Source organism: Salvia splendens, chromosome 12 (genome assembly GCF_004379255.2).
Source record: "Salvia splendens isolate huo1 chromosome 12, SspV2, whole genome shotgun sequence".
Lineage (NCBI taxonomy): Eukaryota > Viridiplantae > Streptophyta > Magnoliopsida > Lamiales > Lamiaceae > Salvia > Salvia splendens.
In genome coordinates this window covers 29640121-29661282 of record NC_056043.1, presented here as the reverse complement: position 1 = coordinate 29661282, position 21162 = coordinate 29640121, and the positions used below count along the sequence as shown (strand labels likewise).

The following is a 21162-nucleotide window of genomic DNA, read 5'->3' as shown; positions in this document are numbered from 1 at the left end:
AGAAAGTTAGCACGGCCACCGAGCACGTCTCAAACACCGAGTCCTCTCAGCCACCACCTGATGATCCTCCTCAACCGATATCCGAGGTAACTTCTGATGATCCTCAAACAATTTCGATCCCTAACCAAATTGATACAGAGACTGTTCTGGATGAGAGTACTGGGAGGTACATCCTTCCACCCCGGAGCACTCGGGGAGTTCCACCGAAAAGATACTCCCCAGAGAAGATAGGAAGGCGGAGTCAGTATGCGGTTGCAAACTTCGCCCAAGCAAACCTAACCAAAATGGCGAGAGCCTTTGAGGCTGCACTCTATGAAGAGGAAGAAATCCCTTATACGGCAGGGGAAGCTTGGCAGAAGAAACAGTGGATAGATGCAATGCTAGTAGAGATGGATGCACTAATGAAGAATAAAACTTGGGAAATTAGCAAACTTCCCAAAGGAGCAGCAACTGTGGGGTGTATATGGGTGTTCACCATAAAAAGGAGGCCAGATGGGTCTATCGATCGATACAAGGCAAGGCTAGTAGCAAAAGGGTACACTCAGACTTACGGTGTGGACTATGCCGAAACATTCTCACCAGTAGCCAAAATCAACACAGTAAGAGTACTATTTTCAATCGCAGCCAATAGAGACTGGCCTCTTCACCAATTTGATGTGACGAATGCCTTCCTACACGGTGAACTGACCAAGCCAGTCTACATGGAACCTCCTCCAGGCTTCGAAGGAGATTTTTTGGATGGAGATGTTTGCAAACTCAAGAAGACCTTGTATGGTTTGAAGCGATCCCCGAGAGCTTGGTTTGGCAGGTTCACTGAAGTGATGAAAAAGTAGGAATACCAACAAAGCAACTCGGACCACACATTGTTCCTTAAGAAGAGAAAGGGTAAGCTCACTTGCCTTATTATTTATATCGATGACATGATTATCACCGGGGATGATGAAGAAGAGATAAGTCAACTGAAGAAGAATTTATTAAAGATTTTGAGATGAAGGACCTTGGTGCCTTGAAATACTTCTTAGGCATCGAGGTGAAAAGGTCGAAACAAGGTATATTCATCAATCAACGAAAATATGTACTTGATATCCTTGCAGAAACAGGAATGGTCGACTGTAAGCCAGCAGACACTCCTATGGTTCAGAATCATGGATTACAAATCCGTGAAGGAGCTAAACGGGCTGATCGGGGAAAATATCAGAGACTAGTGGGAAAGCTCATTTATCTATCCCATACTCGGCCGGATTTGGCCTATGCTGTTGGAGTAGTAAGCCAGTTCATGCATGCACCCCAGGAAGAACATTGGGAGGTCGTCCTAAGAATAGTACGGTACTTGAAGGGCACGCCAGGACATGGAGTATTATTCAAGAAGCACAATCACTTAGAGATACATGGATATACGGATGCAGATTGGGCAGGAAACCCAAATGATCGAAAGTCAACAGCCGGGTACTTCACCTTTGTAGGAGGGAATCTCGTGACATGGAGAAGCAAGAAGCAGAAAGTAGTAGCTCTGTCGAGTGCTGAAGCAGAGTTCCGAGGAATCAAGAGTGGATTAACCGAAGTGTTATGGCTTAGGAGACTTATGACTGAGTTGGGACTCAAATCGGAACAAGCATGTCGATTATTGTGTGATAATAAGGCTGCTATTAGTATCTCCGAGAATCCGGTTCAACATGATCGAACCAAGCATGTGGAGGTGGATAGACACTTTATAAAAGACACAATTGATGCAAAGATCGTGGAATTACCATATGTCAGGTCGGAAGATCAACTGGCCGATATCTTGACCAAGGCTGTGAACTCTCAATCTTTTCATGGAGTATTGGACAAGTTAAGCATCGGTAATCCCGTCACTTAACTTGAGGGGGAGTGTTGGAAGGAAAGAATCTCACCACATTCTCGGCAGATCCTACACAATCAAGGCACACAAGATTAGTGATTGATTAGTATCTTTTCTATACCTTGTATGAAATTAGGAGTAGGAATTAATAGCTTACCATATTGAGGAGAATTGATGGCCTATATGAGGCGTGTAAAACCTTTGTAAATCAATCAACCAATAATGAAATTATTCCCTCAAAAACCTATATTCAACAGATTCAAAAGCAGACAATATCAAATTAAAGTGTTGCGACATATCCTAACAAAAAATATTTTTATTAACTAAGAAATTAAAAATAAGAATTAAATAAAATAAAACAAAACAAAACAAATAAAATAAAATAACCCATCCAATAAAATTAGGACACTTTCCTTTTTCTATTTGTCCATAAAAATACCTCATTTCCATTCATGAAAAGGTCTTCCAAATCTTTACTCATATACATCAATTTATTTATAACTTATATCATTAGAGCTGCAATTAAACAATAATAGTAATCTGGATCTCACTATCCACTGACATTATTGTAACTATCATTCTCCTCTTATATCTTACTTTACCAATTATGTGTTAATTCTCATATCGTCCCAAATGTTCTATTTTTATGGGACGGAGGGAGTACGAGAATAAGTCAACAAAGGCGAGAATTATAAGAAATTGATTTTACTTTTAATCTTTAAAGAATTAAGTATTATTATGATATTTTATCTCGACTCAAGGAATTACAAAGAAGATCACTAATACTAGTATATGCTAAATCTCCTTTTGGACAACTTTAGATTGGTTGATTACACTCAATTGCCGGTTAAGGAGTAACTCTCAATTAAATGACCTCATGATCTCAAGCGTCCTCACTAATTAATTTTAAGCATTTCAATCTTATTATCTATTGTGTTATCTATTCTATCTAGCATTCTATTCTTTCGATTTTATAGCATACCACTAAACCATCCAACAATTTGTCAAAAAATCAGGCACATTGTCATATAGTAATAGATACAATAAATTCAAGGTCTTGATATAAAAAACCTAACGTGTTATCCCTGAATAACTATTAAGAAATCCTAGAATTCTAAAGTTTAGTAAGCCAAGGACAAGCAAACAAAAATATTAATTAATAAACACAACTAGATAAAACTTGACGATTGAATCTTGGTGTCTTCAGTCTTCTTCTTCTACGTCTTTACATGCAACATCTTGCTTCTATACAAAAAGTGCCTCTTTTGAGTTTGGTTGGGCAAGAAAATAACTTTACGAACGTCGGTCATCCTGCATATATAGATGTCATCAGCGAGATATTACCCCTTACTTTTAACGACATCCATTTATTGTAAATGTATCGTCGAAGCTCTAGCTTATATAACGTCTTTTAAGATGTTCGAGTGATTAGGGATGTTTACGCCGCATCGATTAACTTAATAGTACTAATGAACCGAATTGATAGAGTTCTTATATTTGGGCCTGTGGGCCAGCACCGTGAGGATTTTATGTCAATATTGTCCTAATTTAGAATATGTCTATTGATGTTGGAAGATTAAAATTTGATTAATAAACTCCCATTACATTATACAAATCACAAAAGTGCAACAGGCTTAGTTATTTTATTTGCAACTATGATCAAATGACAATCATGACAAGCAAAGATTCGAATCAATTTAAATTAAAGACTCCATTTACGTTCTCCAATAGGATTGCCCTAAGCATGCTTGCTTGAAATGAAATACAGTTGTATATTTTTGTGTTATAGTGAAGAAAGCAATTTTTGTTTCCTATGATCCCAATCATGTTTTTTTTTAATATTATATACCAGCTAGATCATAAATGGATAAGATCCATATTTAAAAAATCCACGATATATTTGTGTATAAGCAATAATTGTATCATGACAATGACATACAAACCTGTCTTGAATGGTCCTAACTCTTAATGTAACACTTTAGTGAATTAAGTAATTTAAATCGAACCACTTTTACTATTGATCGGGCAATGGTTCCTTTCACTCTACCATTTGTTAAAGCGTTCTTTTTCAAGTAGTGATTACGAATAAAAGAATAAAATATATCGATTAGGTTTGAATCAACCATGCAAATAATCGTACTATAATTTAATTTATTTTTGGTCTTTAAAATAGTAGTACTACTAGTTTGATTTCAGTAGTACATTCAAACTAAACGTATCAATAACACTAGTATTATTTTTTGTTGCTAACAACATTTATTGGCAAAGGATGTTCTATGATAAATAAAAATGAAATTTTAAAATCAAATTACTGGCAAATTAGTAAAGATAGTCCAATTTCACCTTTTTATATTAAAACTCTTGTTCATAAAAATAATCATATTTTTCTATTTTGATCGTTCCGCCAAAACTAGTCTTTATCCATTCAAGATTAAAAAATTAATGGATTTATCTCATTTTTTATTAATGATATTTTAATTATTTTAATTATTTTTCCTATTTCTTTTATTTTATTAATTTTATATTAGTAGTATTAATTTCATGTTGTGTGCTATCAAAATTATTTTTTAAAAGGAGAATACATTTTGATGTAAATGAGTAATAGTTGTGGGTAAATTAAGGAAACATAACACATCATCTTTGGAGAGGTATAGTTATATAACTATCATATTTACCTTTTTCATGAAAAATTATTTTCCAATGGGGGAGGTATTTGAGAAGATATTATACCTTTTCCTATTTTGAAGAGGTATCTTTAGTAAAATCTTATAACTACCATATTTGCCTTCTTTTCATAAAAAATCATTCTCCAAGGAGAAAAGTATTTGAGAAGGTATTGCACTTTTTATGTTTTTAATGCATTTTTTACTATTATTTTATTTTAAAAAATTATTTATCTTTCTATATACCTTTTTTCCTTGGAATGTACTACCTCCGTCCCGCAATAACTGTCATATTTATTTTTTGCACTCGTTTTGTAAAAATGATAATAAATAGTTAAATTGGAAAAATAGTCAAGTAAGAGAGAGAATAATGTAAAGAAGACTCTTCTCTACCTTATTCTCTCTCTTATTTTACTATTTCTCGACTTTAACTATTTATTATTATTTTTATAAAACGAGTGCAGAAAAGCAAATGTGACTGTTAATGCGGGACGGAGGTAGTATTACTTTTTGGAAGGATATATTTCACTTTATGAGAAGGTAAATAGACGATATACCTCTTTAATTTATCCTTCCTTGTTGGAGACACTCCTATCATAGGTTATACTAATATTTTTTTTCTTTTTAAATTTTTTTTTAAAAGAGGATTAATAATGATTCAGCTAGTTTCACGGTGGTATTATCATTTTATCGTATAGTGCCTTAAGTCTTGATTGATAAATTAGTAAAATTCACATTGTTATTTTTAGAATTATTTCATATTTATAGCTAAACGTCTATATTCACAAATAATATATATTTATTTCAGCAATAAGATAATTGGAATTAAGAAAGTGTGCATGTATGGTAGGAAATGGATTACTTTGCCTAACTCTTCATTTACAATCGCACGATCACAATTAGACAATTCTGATAGAAACCATCCGCATGTATGAACAAGAAATAAAATAATCTATGTATTTTAATTAAATATATGACCAAAGTTAATGTTCACATCTAATATTGCATTTTATATATACTTCATCTTTCATGGTGACACGTTTTATGTATTACGATATTAACACTCAGAAAACACGGTCTAGAATTTTCTAAGATATTTAGGTTATCTTTTTCCTGCATTAATTACATATACATATCACGATTTTAAAAATTATCAATTCTATTTCAACCTAAAATTGATACAAACTGAAAACACTGAGCTAAAATTGATAAATTGAAAAAACAGATATAATTGACAGAATTATAAATAAATCGTTAAACTTCAAAGGACGTGATAAAATCAGTTAATGGGGATAAATTCGAAGGTTAACCAAACAAAAAATATATAATATTAATAGTAGTAGTCTTATCTAGTCAGCTTGAATATATATAGATCTCATTTGTGATTGACATATTTTCATATTTGATCATAACAAAAAATAATGATCCATGCAATGTTCCCTGTCTATTAAATAACACAATAAGCCAAGTTGGCAGTATGACTCTTTCAATTTGTTCCTTGGTGTCTCGAAAAGCCACATAAACACAACGCTTTATTTCTAATCTCAGCCACTCCGAACAACCTATAACTACATCATTTATTCATGTTGAGAGAATGAAAAAGTAGGATCACAAAACAAAAAAAACAATACTCCAAGTAAAAATTCTTACAACAATGGTTATGAAGAGGCTGGAAATATGCTTTGGATTGCTGAAGTCGATGGCGCAGTTTATGTTCGATTTTGTGTATTCGGTTAGCTTTGTCGTAAAGCAAACCAATTCTTCGCTTCTTACAAACGGCGAATACTCAATCACCTCAGTTCCATATGTCGGTATTCTTGCTTAATTTTGTCGTCTCAACGCAACACACAGAACAAAACTACTTGTATAGTTCATTGGAATTTCATTGCCCTTTTTTTTTGTCCATCATAAAAGTTTTGTAGTGAGAATTTTTGTTTTGATTATGAATAATAGTACAAGAATTATTCATTTCTGTAGCTCGATCAGATTTGTACCCTGTGTTTTGATGAATGGACTCCTTTTTTCATATAAATTACTACTAGCTCGAGTGCGAGTTTTATCGGGTAAAGTTTGGGTCGGGGAGCCACGAGTCTGACTTATTATCAAAGGCTCGGGGTTGGTGAATTGAACCAACAAATTTGAGTTTTTTGGAATCATATAGTCCCTTAATATTGTGGATTCATTCTATCTAACATAGGTAGGACTATTGTATAAAATCTGGAGTTTCTTTTTTGTCGTTATCGTGGGAAATCATCTATGAGTCAAGTAATAGGTTATGATAGCTGATTGCACATTAATTTGATGTTGTAATTACACTAATTTGTTTTTGGGTCATTGCTAAAAGACCCGGTTTTGAATATATTGATGCTTAAATTAATGACATGATAATATAGCGAACTTCCAAGAAAACTACTCTTACCCAAACTAATAATTGAATTGGAGCCAATAATCTCACAAGATAACAATTTGATGAGTTATGGAAGGTTTTGAATAATTCAGTGTATGATGATCTGGTTTCAAGAAATTCATTTTGGAAGTGGTATATTTTGCATATTCTCAGAATCATTGAGTAACATATAGGCTGCTGTCTATGCCAAAACATTAATCGATACTTTAATCTGAAAATAGTTAAAAGTGATTCATTGATCTTGGTGGTGAATATCAATCCATTTTCTGATAGGAGGAAGTGCAACATATATTCAAATTCTTGCTAAGCATACATGCATAGATATGCAAAATCACTCTGAAAGATTCTACACAAAGCACAACTTCTTCAATGAGAAAAACACACAAACTGATAAGGTTGAGATACGCCTCTCCTAAACCTTGAAATATGTTCTCTGAGGTAAGCTTTTTGAAGTTGCTAAGCTTCCGCGTCGCGTAAAACTTCCCCCAGCTGTAGCCCTTGTACTTGGAAGGATTTTCCTCATCTACCAACTCATGCAGTGGCTCCACCCATACATAATGTGAAGGATTCAAGAAGAATGGAACCGAAAACCTCTCCTTCTCAGAGTTCACAGTCACTCTATGCTCCACACTCTCATACTTATCATTGCTCCAAACCTGCCATATCACAAACAAACATATATACGCATAATATAATCCAACTTCATTGATGTGCAGAGATAGGGTACCTGGATTGGGTCTCCCACGTTTACAATATAAGCATCAGGGATAGGTTTGACGAAGATCCACTCTCCATCTGTCTTCCTCTTCACCTCAAGCCCTCCAACGTCGTCTTGAGCCAGAACTGTCATGGCACTGGCATCCTTGTGCCTCCCGAGCCATAGTGCTAGTTGAGGAGCAGGGCAGGAGGGGTAGTAGTTCAGCCTCATGAAGCTAGTCTGCTCTTTAAAGAAGCCATGGAATCGATCTTTTTCCAAACCTAGACTCAGTGCTATTAGCTCTAGTAGCTTGTGAGTTAGCTTCTGCATTTCTGCAGCATACTCTTGGCATATCTCCCTGCATCAGGAAATGCATGTTGAGGTAATCATTCATCTTTTTGTTTATTGTTCGACACAAGAAAGAAAGAAGCTGAGTTTTGAAGTTGCCTTAAATCTGGAGGAGACTGAGGCCATTGACTGGTCAGCTCTCTGAGCTCCTTGTCATCCGGCTCGTCTGAGGCATATATGACCGTAGGATTCTCTATTGTGCAGTCGAAGATCTCCTTCCAGTCGCGGACGCTCTTGGTGATCTCCAAGTCTGAATAGCCAAAAATGTTGGCCTCATCTCTGCTGGTCTTCTTCTTCTCCTCCTTGGGGAGAGCAAAGAACTCTTTTGATGCTGTCTCGATTCTTTGTCGGACTTGTGAAGGAACCCCGTGGTTGATGACCTGAAAGAAGCCCCATGTTTTGCAGGCATCACCTATCTCAGACACTAGATGATCGAGGGCAGATGATGCATCAGGTTCTTTGGAGTTCAATGGGGAGAGATCGATGAATGGGATGCCTTCGGCTTCAAGAGTCCCCGGCTTAGGCTGGTGTTCGAGGGGTTGGATGAAGTCAGGATCCACTTCTCCCATGGCTGAGATTGTATGTTTAATGAATGTTTCTGTTTTGCTAACTCATTTATGGAAGTCTTGGCTGCAGAGTGTCTTCTTTGTTGCAGTAAAGTATGGTACAAGTAACTAAGTAGTGCAAGTTTTTGTACTAAAATTCAACACCTAGCATCTACTTCTGTGAAATTGATGAATTTTCTCACTTTCTTGTAGTTTGTTTTTGTCCATTTCATTTTCATCACCTAACAAAGTTCAAGCATTGTGATCAATAATAGAAAAGATGAGAAAGAACAGAGAAATTAACCCTTTTGTTGACTGCAACAAGATAACTAGTACATAAACAATCTTGGCCATATATCATAGTCATTTATCACTTATGGTTAGGTGATTCAATCCCAAGAATTTAATTGCAAAAATGTCACAATCTGATAAGTCTATTTTCCATCATGGACCATAATTTCTTCACAAGGGTCAAGGGATATTCATGAATCATGACCAGCTAATGGTTAAATCAAGACTCATATTCACCTTAAGATTTGAACTTAAGAAACATATTTTCACCATCAATCCACACAGATTTGAACTTAAGAAACAGAAAGGAAACTACTAATTTTTATTATGGTATGACTAATTGAGAGGAAGAAACCACTCTTTCCAAGCAAAATACATATAAGCAAACCACCAAATGGAAAGAGAAACTTTATTAGTTCTTGAAATGGTATATCTGAACATTCTCAACATCAAGCTTCTTGAAATTACTGAGCTTCCTTGTGGCAAAAAACTCCCCCCAACAATAGGCTCTGTACTTTGCAGCATTCCGCGAGCTCAGCAGCTCGTCCAGTGGCTCCACCTTGGTATCATGAGTAGGATTCATGAAATATGGAATCGAAAACCTCTCCCTCTCTGCGTTCACCTTCACCCTATGTTCCACACTCTCATACTTATCATTGCTCCAAACCTGCACCAATATTCACAAACCATAGTCATAATCCTAGACTCTCTACTAGTTCATTCTCCATTATTTCCATGTTGTGGGAAACTATACACCTGTATTATATCACCAACATTCACAATATACGCATTAGGCGTAGGATGGACAAGAATCCACTCCCCATCACTTTTCCTCTTAACCTGTAACCCTCCAACCTCATCCTGAGCAAGTACCGTGAGTGCTCCAGCATCCTTGTGCCGGCCAACTCCCAGAGCCAGATCAGGACCCGGGCAGGGCGGGTAGTGGTTAAGCCGGATGAAGCAGGTTGTCCCACCCTCGAAGAAGCCCCTAAACCGGTCTCTCTCCAAACCTAAGCTCAATGCTATTAGCTCTAACAACTTGTGCCCCAGTTTTTCCATCTCAGCACCATACTGCTGGCACACCTCCCTACATCACATCACATCATTCATCAAAATATCAACGAAGATGGTTCATATCAGAACTTTTCTTAAAGTCAGAACACAGAACTATATCAATTCATAAACATATTAATATTATTAGTTGACATCATAAAACATATCAATTTCTGACTCAATATTAGCTCGCTGATTCATGAATATCAATTTCTATTGAAGAACTGCAAACTGAATATACATAAGAGTGCATACTTCATCTGAGGAGGATTGTGAGGAGGCCACTGATTCCACATCTCTCTGTGCTCGTGATCATGCGGTATGATCATGGGCTCTTGCAGTGTGAAATCGAAGACTTCCTTCCAATCTCTCACGTTTTTTGTGTGCTCGGTGTCATAGTATCCCAGAGGCTTCACCTCGTCTCTCGCTACCTTCTTCTTCTCCTCTTTCTGCATAGCAAAGAATTGTTTTGAAACGAGCTCCATCCTTTCCCTGAGATGCAACGCCACGCCATGGTTGATCACTTGGAAAAAACCCCAGTCCTTGCAGGCCTGGCCGATTTGTGCCACTAGACTCTCGAGGGCGCCCGGGTCAGGCTCCCGGGAGCTTAACGGGGAGAGGTCGATCAACGGGACGTTGTTGGCCTGCACGGATTCGGGTTTAGGCCTGTGCTCCGGGGCCTGGATGAAGACAGGATCTATCACTTCTAGTTCTCCCATGGTTAACTACGATGACGATCAGCTTAATTGGTAAGAGTGGTTTAAAAGGTAACGAGTTGATGACAAAGAGTAACGGAAGATTTAATGAGATGCATTGAACCTAGACAAGATGTGGCATTGTGGCCACATAGTATTTTGTTTTCGAGTTTGATTCTTTGGCTGCAGAATTTACTGCAAGAATTGACTGCTTGAATCTTCTCCAATGAGAAAGAAAAATGTGGTGGAATCGAGTTTTGAAATATAGGGGAATCTAGTGTTTTGCTAGTATATCAGTATATTCTGAATATGTACTATTGTTTAAATGTAGCTAGGCATTGATGATTGAATAGTACTTCCTCCGTTTCTTTACAGTTGAGTCATTTTTCTATTTCGGAAAGTTTCTTCATAGTTGAGTCATTTCCATATATAGTAATTATTTGATCTTTCTTACTTTACTCTCTCTTACGTTTTTCTCTCTACTTTATTCACTTTCTACTTTATTTTCTTCACATTTTTCTCTTTCTTACTTATTTTATCTATTCATTTAACACATTCAACATCCCTTTCTTAAACTCCGTGTCAAAAAGTTTCGCCTCAACTATGGTGAAACGGAGGGAGTACTAGTTGTTTCGTGGATAGCAACATTATAACAACCACAACAATGGTCCATAAATCATTACTATAATGAAACATAAGAAAATGACACAAATTAGCAACAAGATAGCATTATTTCATCTCGCAACAAAAGGAATAGTGAGGATGGTTGATAATAAAAATAAGAATATAATAATAATAATAATAATAATAATAATAATAATAATAATAATAATAATATACTATAGTCTTGATTAAGTATTGTTGAGAAAAGAGATCATTAAGTCCAAGAAGATGCATGAGTTCCAAGAGTATTGGGAAATAAGAATAGCATTTATTATGATGTATGGTTCCTAGATACATTTATGTCTAGACTCCTATTTATATCCATGTAATGAATTCAGTTATTCAACCCAATATCCAATATGGTATCAAGAGCAGAAAAAAAAAATCGATCCTTGAACCAATTCAAAATTAGTTCTTTGGAACTCAGATTTTTCCTCATCACTGTTCCATACCCTTCCCAAACCAATCAGCCAAGATCAGGCAACAAATCATCCCTATCCAATCTCAGAAAAAACCATACAGCAGCCCCTGTTGCAATAAAAACCAAGATCAAGTGAGTACCACATCCTCAATGGCCAACAAAACAATTGAAACAGTTTCAAGGGAGGGGATTTGGAAACCAGCCACCCAAACCCTAGATTCGGGAATAGGCGGCGGGTTCGGTGCGAGACAACCACCACCACAACTCCAATTCCGAGGAATCCAGTTGCCTCCCCAAAGCTCATCGATGCTACCACCGCGAGGGAACTCCAACAATCGAAAGGGAGTTGACAAATCAAAACTCTACTGCACATGCTGTGGGATGACCAAGCACACCAAGGAGACGTGCTTCAAACTTGTCGGCTTCCCGAAATGGTGGGAAGATGGTCACAAATCAAACAAGAACAACACCGGCAAGGGAAGAATCGCCGTCGGGCGAGAAGGAGCAGATGAGAGCTTTTTCCCAGCGGGCGACTAGACGGCAGCCAGCGCTGGGAACGATGGCAGTCGTCCGATTGAGAGCTCAACAACGGGTAGCTGGTGGGGATCTGGTGGAGGAAGCGGAAAAGAAGAAGAATCGGCTAAGGCTTCGTATACACGTTCAATTGAAGGTAAAGGGTTTGGGGCTTTGCCACAAACCCTTGTTTTTCTCCCTCTCTCAATTTGCACCCCAAGAAAAATGGTTTATTAGGAAAAGAACCCCAAGTCACCCCAAAATTGCAAAACATGCCCTTGATTCATGCTGGTATTCCAAAAACACCCCATATAGAATGTAGGAATCGTTTTTCAATCCTAAATAATGATTTCGATATTTCCGTGGCTTGTAAAGTAAAAAAATCAGAAGTTAGGGATGAAAGGGAGTGGATATTTGATTGTGGAGCAACGGATACTATGTCATACGATAGGGCCGATTTTGGGGAATTAACAAAGTAAAAAAGAATAAATATCGAGACAGCGGGATGGGATCTTGTTCCGGTTAAAGGGGCAGGGACTATTCAAATATCTCCAACATTGAAAATTGCTAATTGTCTTTATGTTCCCACGTTATCACAAAAATTGATGTATGTCTCCCATGTAACACGAGAATTCAACTGCAGACTCCTAATGCAACCAGATTGTTGTTTTCTACATGATATTCGAACGGGGATGACGATTGGGTGTGGCACTGAATACCATGGGTTATATTATGTGGACGAGGTAGCTCAAACTGGAAGAGGGATGTTGGCTCACAGACCTACGGAACGAGAAATGTGGTTATGGCATAAGCGGTTAGGACATCCGTCCTTGAGTTATTTAAATATTTTATTTCCGAATTCTCCTAAAAGCTTCACTTTTGAATGTTAGACATGTGTTTTGGCAAAAAGCCACAGACAATCTTTTAAATCGAGTAAACCTCAGGTTGATTCTGTTTTTTCTTTAATACACTCTGATGTTTGGGGTCCTTCGCCAGTAGTTGGGGGTAATGGATTTCGATATTTCGTTCTTTTTATTGATGATTGCACTCGCATGACATGGGTATATTTTCTTAAAAATAAATCTGATGTTTTTTCAAAATTCTCTGATTTTTATACTATGATTCTTACCCAATTTCAAACCAAAATCAAGGTCCTTAGATCCGATAATGGGGGAGAGTATGTCAACACTAAAATGAAAGATTTTTGTGCTGAAAAAGGTCTTATCCATCAAACTTGGCCACGAAATTCGAGATGAAAGATCTAGGGGCACTTAAGTACTTTCTCGGGGTCGAGGTCTTGAGATGAAAGGAAGGGATCTTCATAAATCAGAAAAAAATACACTTTGGATCTTCTGGCAGAAACTGGCATAATGGAATGTAAACCTGCAGACACACCAATTGCAGTTAATCATGGGCTTCAAATCACAGAAGGAGCTCAACTAGCCGATAGAGAAAGGTATCAAAGGTTAGTTGGAAAATTGATTTATCTTTCACACACCAGACCGGACATAGCATATGCAGTAAGCGTGATAAGTCAATTTATGCACCGACCCCAAAACGATCACCTTGAAGCAGCACTGAGACTTGTTCGGTATCTCAAAGGTACCTTTGATCATGGAATAATGTTCAGACGAAGTGAGCATCTGGAAATCCATGGATATACAGACGCCGATTGGGCTGGAAATCCAGTTGACAGAAGATCCACTTCGGGGTACTTCACATTTGTTGGAGGGAACCTTGTTACATGGAAGAGCAAGAAGCAAAAGGTCATAGCACTATCAAGTGCAGATGTAGAATTTAGAGGGATCAAAAATGGATTAACTGAGGTACTGTGGCTGAGGAGATTGTTGGGCAAACTAGGTTTTTTTATCACAGAAGACGTGTCAAATTTTTTTATCCCGTTAACCAACTTGAGGGGGGGTGTTGAGAAAAGAGATCATTAAGTCCCAAGAAGATGCATGAGTTCCAAGAGTATTGGGAAATAAGAATAGCATTTATTGTGATGTATGGTTCCTAGATACATTTATGTCTAGACTCCTATTTATACCATGTATAATGTATCAAAAATCATTCAATGAATTCAGTTATTCAATCCAATATCCAATAAGTATGTCCACCTTTATCATGTAGAGGTGGACGGTTTTAACCCGATACGGACAGTAACTATTAGTGGAACTGGAACCAAAATCGGTGGTTATGGTTCAACCATTTGACTTGGTTCTTTAATCGTGGGCACATCTACTTGTCTAGTACCATATGAACGCATACGAAGACAATCGAAAATCTAGTCACTAATGAATATTGCGATAAGATATCAAAATATATTACATAAATTAATCATAATTCATAATAGGAAGTCTATCAAAATATAAATTGTGACAGATCTCCATCAAATATTAATTGTGATTTTAAACTAACGATGTAATGTTGTTGATAAAAAAAATTATAATGCAGGAGTACATACCAAAATGCTACACGGGAGTCAAATTAGTGTGGTTAATTCAATTAATTTATGGTGATGGAACGATAAACCCCTACTCCCTTCATCCCTCAAAAATATAAACTTTTTCCTTTTTAGTCCATACCTAAAAAGTACTATAAACATTCTAATTTTGAAAACTTTTTTTTCTCTAATAATGTGAGACCCATTCTATACTGAAACTACTTTAAATAATATTTCTATATATAATTCTCTTATTTTATCAATTATGCATTAAAACCCGTGAAAAACCAAATGTTCATGCTTTTTAGAGACGGAAAAAGTATTTACATATACGTTTGGAAGATAATCTTAAATTGGATTTCCTTTCGGCTTTCACAATGGTTATGAAAGATAAAATTAAGTTGAGAGAGTGAAACTAGCGTAATTAGAGTGATGCTAATGGTACGGGAGTAAGTTAATAATGAGGAGAGATAGGAATGAATTAATTTCCAAACGTGGAAAATAAACATATTAAGTGAGACGAAATGAGTAGGTATTAAGCTGTGGAAATTGATTTGCGTTATTCATCTTGTATTAATTTTGGTAATTAATTCTGGTAATTAATTTTTTTTACAAAAGTAAATATACACCACTCCATAAACCAACCGAGCACAACAAGACCTAAACATCACACCTGCAATTTGCCGCTCAATCAGAGTTCTAAAAGGTGGGGATAAATAATCACTCTTTTGTTCTTCAACTTTTGTGTAAGCTTTCTTATTGATGATTATCGTCAATTGAATTCCTCCCCCTTCTATTTATACTTTCTAGAATTTTCAGTTCTGCTCCTCTGTTTTTACTTGAAACGTTTTACTGATTTTGCGCGCCATTTTATCATTTTCCTCCGGATAATTGGTTTTGTTTTACAACTGGGAACTGAATATTATTCCGACATAAATTTCATATAGTTTGTATTACGGTGAGTTTGTTATTGTTCAATTTGGTGCAGGACTTAGTCTGAAAGTGTCTTGCGGCCTAATTACAACAAATAATGAGAAATTAAGATGTGAAATTAGAGGGAATTTTAAAGTTGGCATTTTAGTTTATCAGCAATTTGTATTGGTATGATTTCTTGATAAAGAAATGGGTTCATTTCTTACAAAAGGAAGAAAATTTGGTACCTTGAGTTGATGGCTGGGCAATGAATCTCTTCTCGGTGGTAAAACTTTGCCAAGATTATTTATGTGGTCACAAATTCTTGGTAGAAGACCAGTATAATGGGCTAAGATATTGTTATTGTTGCAGCAGCGACATTTTTATCAACATAGATGCTCGAGTATTAGCATTTCAGTTGTGTCTTAGGTATCTAGTTTTTAGTTTTGCATTCTTTATTATTATGAAAGAGATTTTCTGGCCAAAGGCTGGGGCTTTGCACTTCTTCGAGCTTGGTGAACTTACGTATCTGGATTCTGGCCTCATACAATGTAACTTTGAAAATTATTATGTTTGTTGAGATCAACTTGAAAGTATACTCGATTCTTGCTTTGCAGATGGCTAGATGGGATGAGATTCTCTCCCTTCCCGTGCAGAATCCTCCAACGTTGGAGTTCTCTGCCACTGATCTTGTGTGGTCCAAGGTGGAAGGTTGGCGTGATGCCATAGATAGAGTCTCTCTGATACCATTTGGCCGAGTTGATGATTTTGTTAGGGGAGAGTCAAATAATAAAGAGTGTCCAACTAGATTCCATGTTGAGGCAAGGAGGAGGAGAACTGCAAAGACGACTTATAAACCTAAAGTTGATGGAGTACTTGAGTATATATTGTATGTTTCATTCTATCTTTCCTAACTATTACTACATCTTACCCTGTGTAATTTAAATGCTATTCATGGTCACTGTATGATTGATATTATCCTTAACATGATGTTTTTGCTTTCAATAGGTACTGGTGCTCCTTTGGTCCGGACGACGGTAGAATAGGTGGTATTGTACGTCCTAGTAGGAGTACCTATGTTGCGAAAAATAAATCTGTTGGCCGACCAAATACTAAAAGGGGATGTACCTGCCATTTTATTGTTAAACGCTTAATTGCAGAGCCTTCTGTGGCACTTATTTTATATAATAAAGATAAGCATGTTGATAAGAATGGATTGCCGTGCCATGGTCCACAAGACAAGAAAGCTGCAGGTACTCGTGCAATGTATGCCCCATATATTTCAGAAGAACTCCGCCTCCGGGTCTTGTCTCTCCTCCATGTTGGGGTCTCTGTGGAAACCATTATGCAGAGACACAATCAGTCGGTAGAGAAACAAGGAGGTCCATGTAATAGGGATGACCTTTTGACCCATAGATATGTTCGGAGGCAAGAGAGGAATATTCGACGATCTACATATGAGCTTGATGAAGATGATGCAGTCAGCACTAGCATGTGGGTTGAAAGCCACCGGAGTGATGTTTTCTTTTACGAAGACTTCTCTGATTCTGCTCCATTTACCCTTGGAATTCAAACAGAGTGGCAGTTGCAACAAATGATCCAATTTGGAAATTCCCGCCTTTTAGTTTATGATTCAAGATTTGGTTCAAACAAGTTGAAGGTCCGGTCTTTCTTCCTTTACCATCCTTCTATGTAGCAGTCTGATTATCATTCAGTAGGTCAAATAATTTGAATCTAACTTCGTTTTCCTATTGCATACAATTCAGTATCCTATACATAGCCTTGTTGTTTTCAATTCAGAAAACAAGGCTATCCCGGTGGCTTGGATTATTAGTCCCAGATTTGCAAGCAGTGATACATACAGATGGATGCGAGCCCTCCACAATAGAGTTCTTGCAAAAGATCCTATGTGGAAGTTAGCTGGGTTTATTGTTGATGAGCCTGCTGCTGACATCATAGCAATTAGGTATGCCTGGAGGTCTTTATCTCTCAAGTCACTTTTCATCATAATAGTATATTTTCAAGTCTCAAATCTGATTATTTCGATCTTTTCTGTATTCCGGAAGCTTGTAGCTCTTAACTTTGTTGCTTTTTGTCAGTTTCTTTATTTAGTTGCTTCTTATGACATCTAGCAGTAGATTTACTTATAAGGGTTACAAAATCAGCTTTTTGGTGGTGGGGAAATTATTGCATGTATCATTCAGTGATGTTTCTTCACCATCTTATTATACGTTTCGTGCTCAGTTCAAAAGTTGTTTTGGAAAACTTTGGTTTAATTAGTTTAATGATTTTTTTGGGATAATATCATTCTACTAACGGATGGACAGGGGTTATCTGCCTTCCTTTTTTTCTTGTTTATTTATTTACCTACCTTTCTTCTTCATGTGTTTGATACTTTGGACATTTTGTTTGTAGGGAAATTTTTCAGTGCTCAGTACTGATATGCTTCTGGCGTGTTCGCCATGCATGGCATAAAAATTTGATAAAGAGATGCTCAGATATGGAAACATGTGCTGAAATATCAAAAATGCTCAGCCAAGCTGTTGACAAAATATGCAAAGGAACCGATACTGCTAATGCATTTATAGATTTCATGGATGGCTTTGTGGATGCTGAAGAGTTCATGGACTACTTCATGGCAACTTGGAATCCGAGAATAGGTAATTTTCTCTTGACCCATCTAAAGATTTGGGAATGCAATCTTTAAGTATAGATGTTATGAAACATGTAGCTATGGAATGGTAGCTCAATCCGGATAATTACCCAAATAAATCTCAAACTCTGTTGTTCTCAGCCATCGAAAAAATGATTCTACTTCATTCTCATAGAACTGTTTTGACTAGGTACTTGGACGCATGCTCTGAAAACTCTTCCTCTTGCCAGCCAAGAGACGTGTGCAGCGATGGAGTTTTATCACAAGCAGTTGAAGCTTAGGTTATTGAATGAAAAGGACCAAAGTGTATATCAACGTGTTGATTGGCTGATAAATAAGCTAGGGACAAAAGTGCATTCCTTTTTCTGGCTTGATGAGTTCTCAAGTAAAGATGATTTTGCACGATATTGGAAGGATGAGTGGATGAGTGGCCCGACAGCATGGAGGAATTCTTTAAGGATTCCGGATGCCAATGTTGTCGTTGATGGTAAATGTGCTAAAGTTATCGGGCTGAATGATCAGAATACAGCTCAATTAGTATTGAACCCTGGTTCAGAGTATGCAATTTGTGACTGTAGTTGGGCAATGGCGGGGAACTTGTGTGAGCATGTTTTCAAAATGATAAAATTCTGTCGCAATAAGGGGTCTGTTGCCCCATCCACGAGTATGTTCCAGTACAGTCAGGCCTTGATTAAGATACTACGCTGTCAACCTTTTGATTCTTTAGTTCGCGATCGTGCTGCTTTGTTGTCCATCTGGGCAGGGATGCAATTGGATACACAGATTGGTCGGGAAAGCGCGCAGGACAAAGGAAACGATACAGAGCAGCAAACTCCGGAGCCCTCTGGGGATAAATCTCCACATAATGTCGATCATTGCCCTGATCAGGCTGCGGTGAAGCGAAGGCGAACAGGCTGTGAAGCTGGGGATCTCGGTGAAAGCCTCAACCATAATGGAAGTCACATTGAGAGTCCTGGTGCTGACATTGAAGTCGATTAATCATCCATCACCACTTCACCATCTCCATTGTTTTCTTCTAACTAGAGTGAGAAAATCGGGTTTATAGGCTACTTTGCCACTAAAATAACGAAAATGTACCCATTTTGTTATCTCTTCCATAAATGGGAAAACGCCACCATAGTTGGCGTGTCTATAAGTAAAAACGCCAATATAGTTGGCGTTTTATAATGTCGTCGTATTTTAGTCGTATTTTCTCCAAATACAGATAAGTTAAATCATGCCAACTTGAAAAAACGCCAACCATGTTGGCGTTTTATACTTTGCTCTTTCCTTCAATTTTTTGCCGATGAAAACACTCATTCTGTATTGACTCGCCCACCCGATTGACGTTTTTATAAGAGACGCCCACCTGATTGGCGTTTTTACTGAAAAACGCCACCCTCGCTGGCGTCTTTTCTGAAACACGCCACCTTCATTGGCGTTTTTATGGAGAAATTCAGTTATGGAGAAGCAAAAAAGCTTCTCTGTGAAACCCATCAAGTTCTTGGTCTCCTCCTCTTCACGATTAATCATCTCCGTCATCTTCTGCTTCACCCCGCTTCCATTCATTTGGGCGCCCAGAATCTCGGCGTGGAGAGCTCCGAAGCATTCAGCAACGCTTCTTCGGATATGATAAATTCAATCTCAATGGATGAAAGCTATGTGGGCGGTGGCAATTCTTCTTCTTCTTCATCTCCAGCTGTTGCTGCTGACGTGGCGGCGGAGAGCGAAGGTAGTTTGCTAACTGCAAATTCTAGCTCCACCCCTTTTGGTAATAGCAAGAATTTGTTTATTGATGGTGTTAATGTTTCAGATAGTACCAACTGTGGGAAGTTGTGAATTTTGATGAGAAAGTTGGAGAATTGAGTGGTGTGGTGGTGGAGGGAGTTTCTAGTAAGAGAGAGGATAGTTCAAATTCTAGCTCCACCCCTTTTGGTGAAAACAAGAATTTGTTTGTTGATGGTGTTAATTCTTCAGATAGTACTAATCCAACAAGGAAGTTGTGAATGTTGATGGGAAAGTTGGAGAATTGAGTGGTGTGGTGGTGGAGGGGGTTTCTAGTAAGAGAGGGGATAGTTCAATCAGAAGTAATGTTGGTGATGGGAAGAGCAAAGTATAAAACGCAGGTGTTTTTTTTGAAAAGCAAAGTATATAACACGCCAACATAGTTGGCGTTTTTTCACGTAACACGCCAACTTGGTTGGCGTGTTATAACTTAACTGTATTTGGAAAAAATACGACTAAAATACGACGACATTATAAAACGCCAACTATGTTGGCGTTTTTACTTATAGACACGCCAACCATGGTGGCGTTTTTCCCATTTATGGAAGAGATAACAAAATGAGTATATTTTCGTTATTTTAGTGGCAAAGTAGCCTATAAACCCGATTTTCTCAACTAGAGTTGTAAGTAACCCTACGTTATTTTTTTGATGTAAATTGAAAAATTAACTTGAACTGTTATGTCCTTTGTTCTCTGTGGTAAATACGTAGTACTATTAATTTTGTATCTTATTTACTGTTCAAAATTTATACTGTAATGTACTAGTAGTTAGTTTTACATTTAATGATTTATTTTCTTAAACTTCATTATATGTGTTTTGTTTCTCTCCATCTCCTCAGTGACACATTCTCGTTTTCACCAATATTTGTTGTGAAGTTGCGGAAATTTGTCTGAATTTTTACCATTAAGAGCCAAAACTACATTTTCAAGAAACAATAATATGATCAAAAGGTGAAAACCTTGAAAATCTGTACAGGATATCCAGTGGTCAGATTCATCGTTGAAGACGATGGAACATTCTGGATAATGCAGATTCTATCATCCGGCTGTGTGGTATGACCCGAGAACAGGGTGTCGGACTTGCCTAATGATCAGATACGGAGAGGGGGGCTCGGAGTGTATTGGGTCATCTGCATTACTATGAGCTGAGTAGTTACGATCCCACTTTGAGAGTGCGGGTGGTGATGAATCATGTGATAGGGCATGGCCACTTTTGGTCGAGTGACAAGCAAA

At 37.3% G+C, this 21162-nt stretch overlaps 3 protein-coding genes across 5 annotated transcripts; 1 reads left to right on the top strand and 2 right to left on the bottom strand.

Moving 5' to 3' along the window:
• Positions 1 to 7151: 7151 nt before the first annotated feature.
• On the bottom strand, positions 7152 to 8953 carry LOC121758816 (protein DMR6-LIKE OXYGENASE 2-like). The gene is made up of 3 exons (XM_042154224.1): positions 8055 to 8953; positions 7638 to 7965; positions 7152 to 7566 (listed from the first exon to the last, which is right to left on the bottom strand). Exons 1-3 carry the CDS (start codon positions 8522 to 8524, stop codon positions 7165 to 7167), a joined length of 1200 nt encoding a protein of 399 aa, XP_042010158.1. The 5' UTR covers positions 8525 to 8953; the 3' UTR covers positions 7152 to 7164.
• A 131-nt stretch (positions 8954 to 9084) lies between these two features.
• Positions 9085 to 10788, bottom strand: LOC121758817 (jasmonate-induced oxygenase 2-like). The gene is made up of 3 exons (XM_042154225.1): positions 10100 to 10788; positions 9548 to 9878; positions 9085 to 9458 (listed from the first exon to the last, which is right to left on the bottom strand). The coding sequence occupies exons 1-3, from the start codon at positions 10561 to 10563 to the stop codon at positions 9204 to 9206; spliced, it is 1050 nt and encodes a 349-aa protein (XP_042010159.1). The 5' UTR covers positions 10564 to 10788; the 3' UTR covers positions 9085 to 9203.
• A 4438-nt stretch (positions 10789 to 15226) lies between these two features.
• Positions 15227 to 19422, top strand: LOC121758796. 3 transcript variants are annotated; one of them, XM_042154199.1, is made up of 6 exons: positions 15227 to 15285; positions 16109 to 16380; positions 16500 to 17151; positions 17258 to 17457; positions 17907 to 18151; positions 18335 to 19422. In XM_042154199.1, the coding sequence occupies exons 2-6, from the start codon at positions 16109 to 16111 to the stop codon at positions 19141 to 19143; spliced, it is 2178 nt and encodes a 725-aa protein (XP_042010133.1). In that variant the 5' UTR covers positions 15227 to 15285; the 3' UTR covers positions 19144 to 19422. The 3 variants fall into 3 exon arrangements, with proteins under 3 accessions (XP_042010133.1, XP_042010134.1, XP_042010132.1); XM_042154200.1 differs by having other exon boundaries at positions 15234 to 15325; XM_042154198.1 differs by lacking the exon at positions 15227 to 15285 and adding an exon at positions 15338 to 15537.
• Positions 19423 to 21162: the final 1740 nt, after the last annotated feature.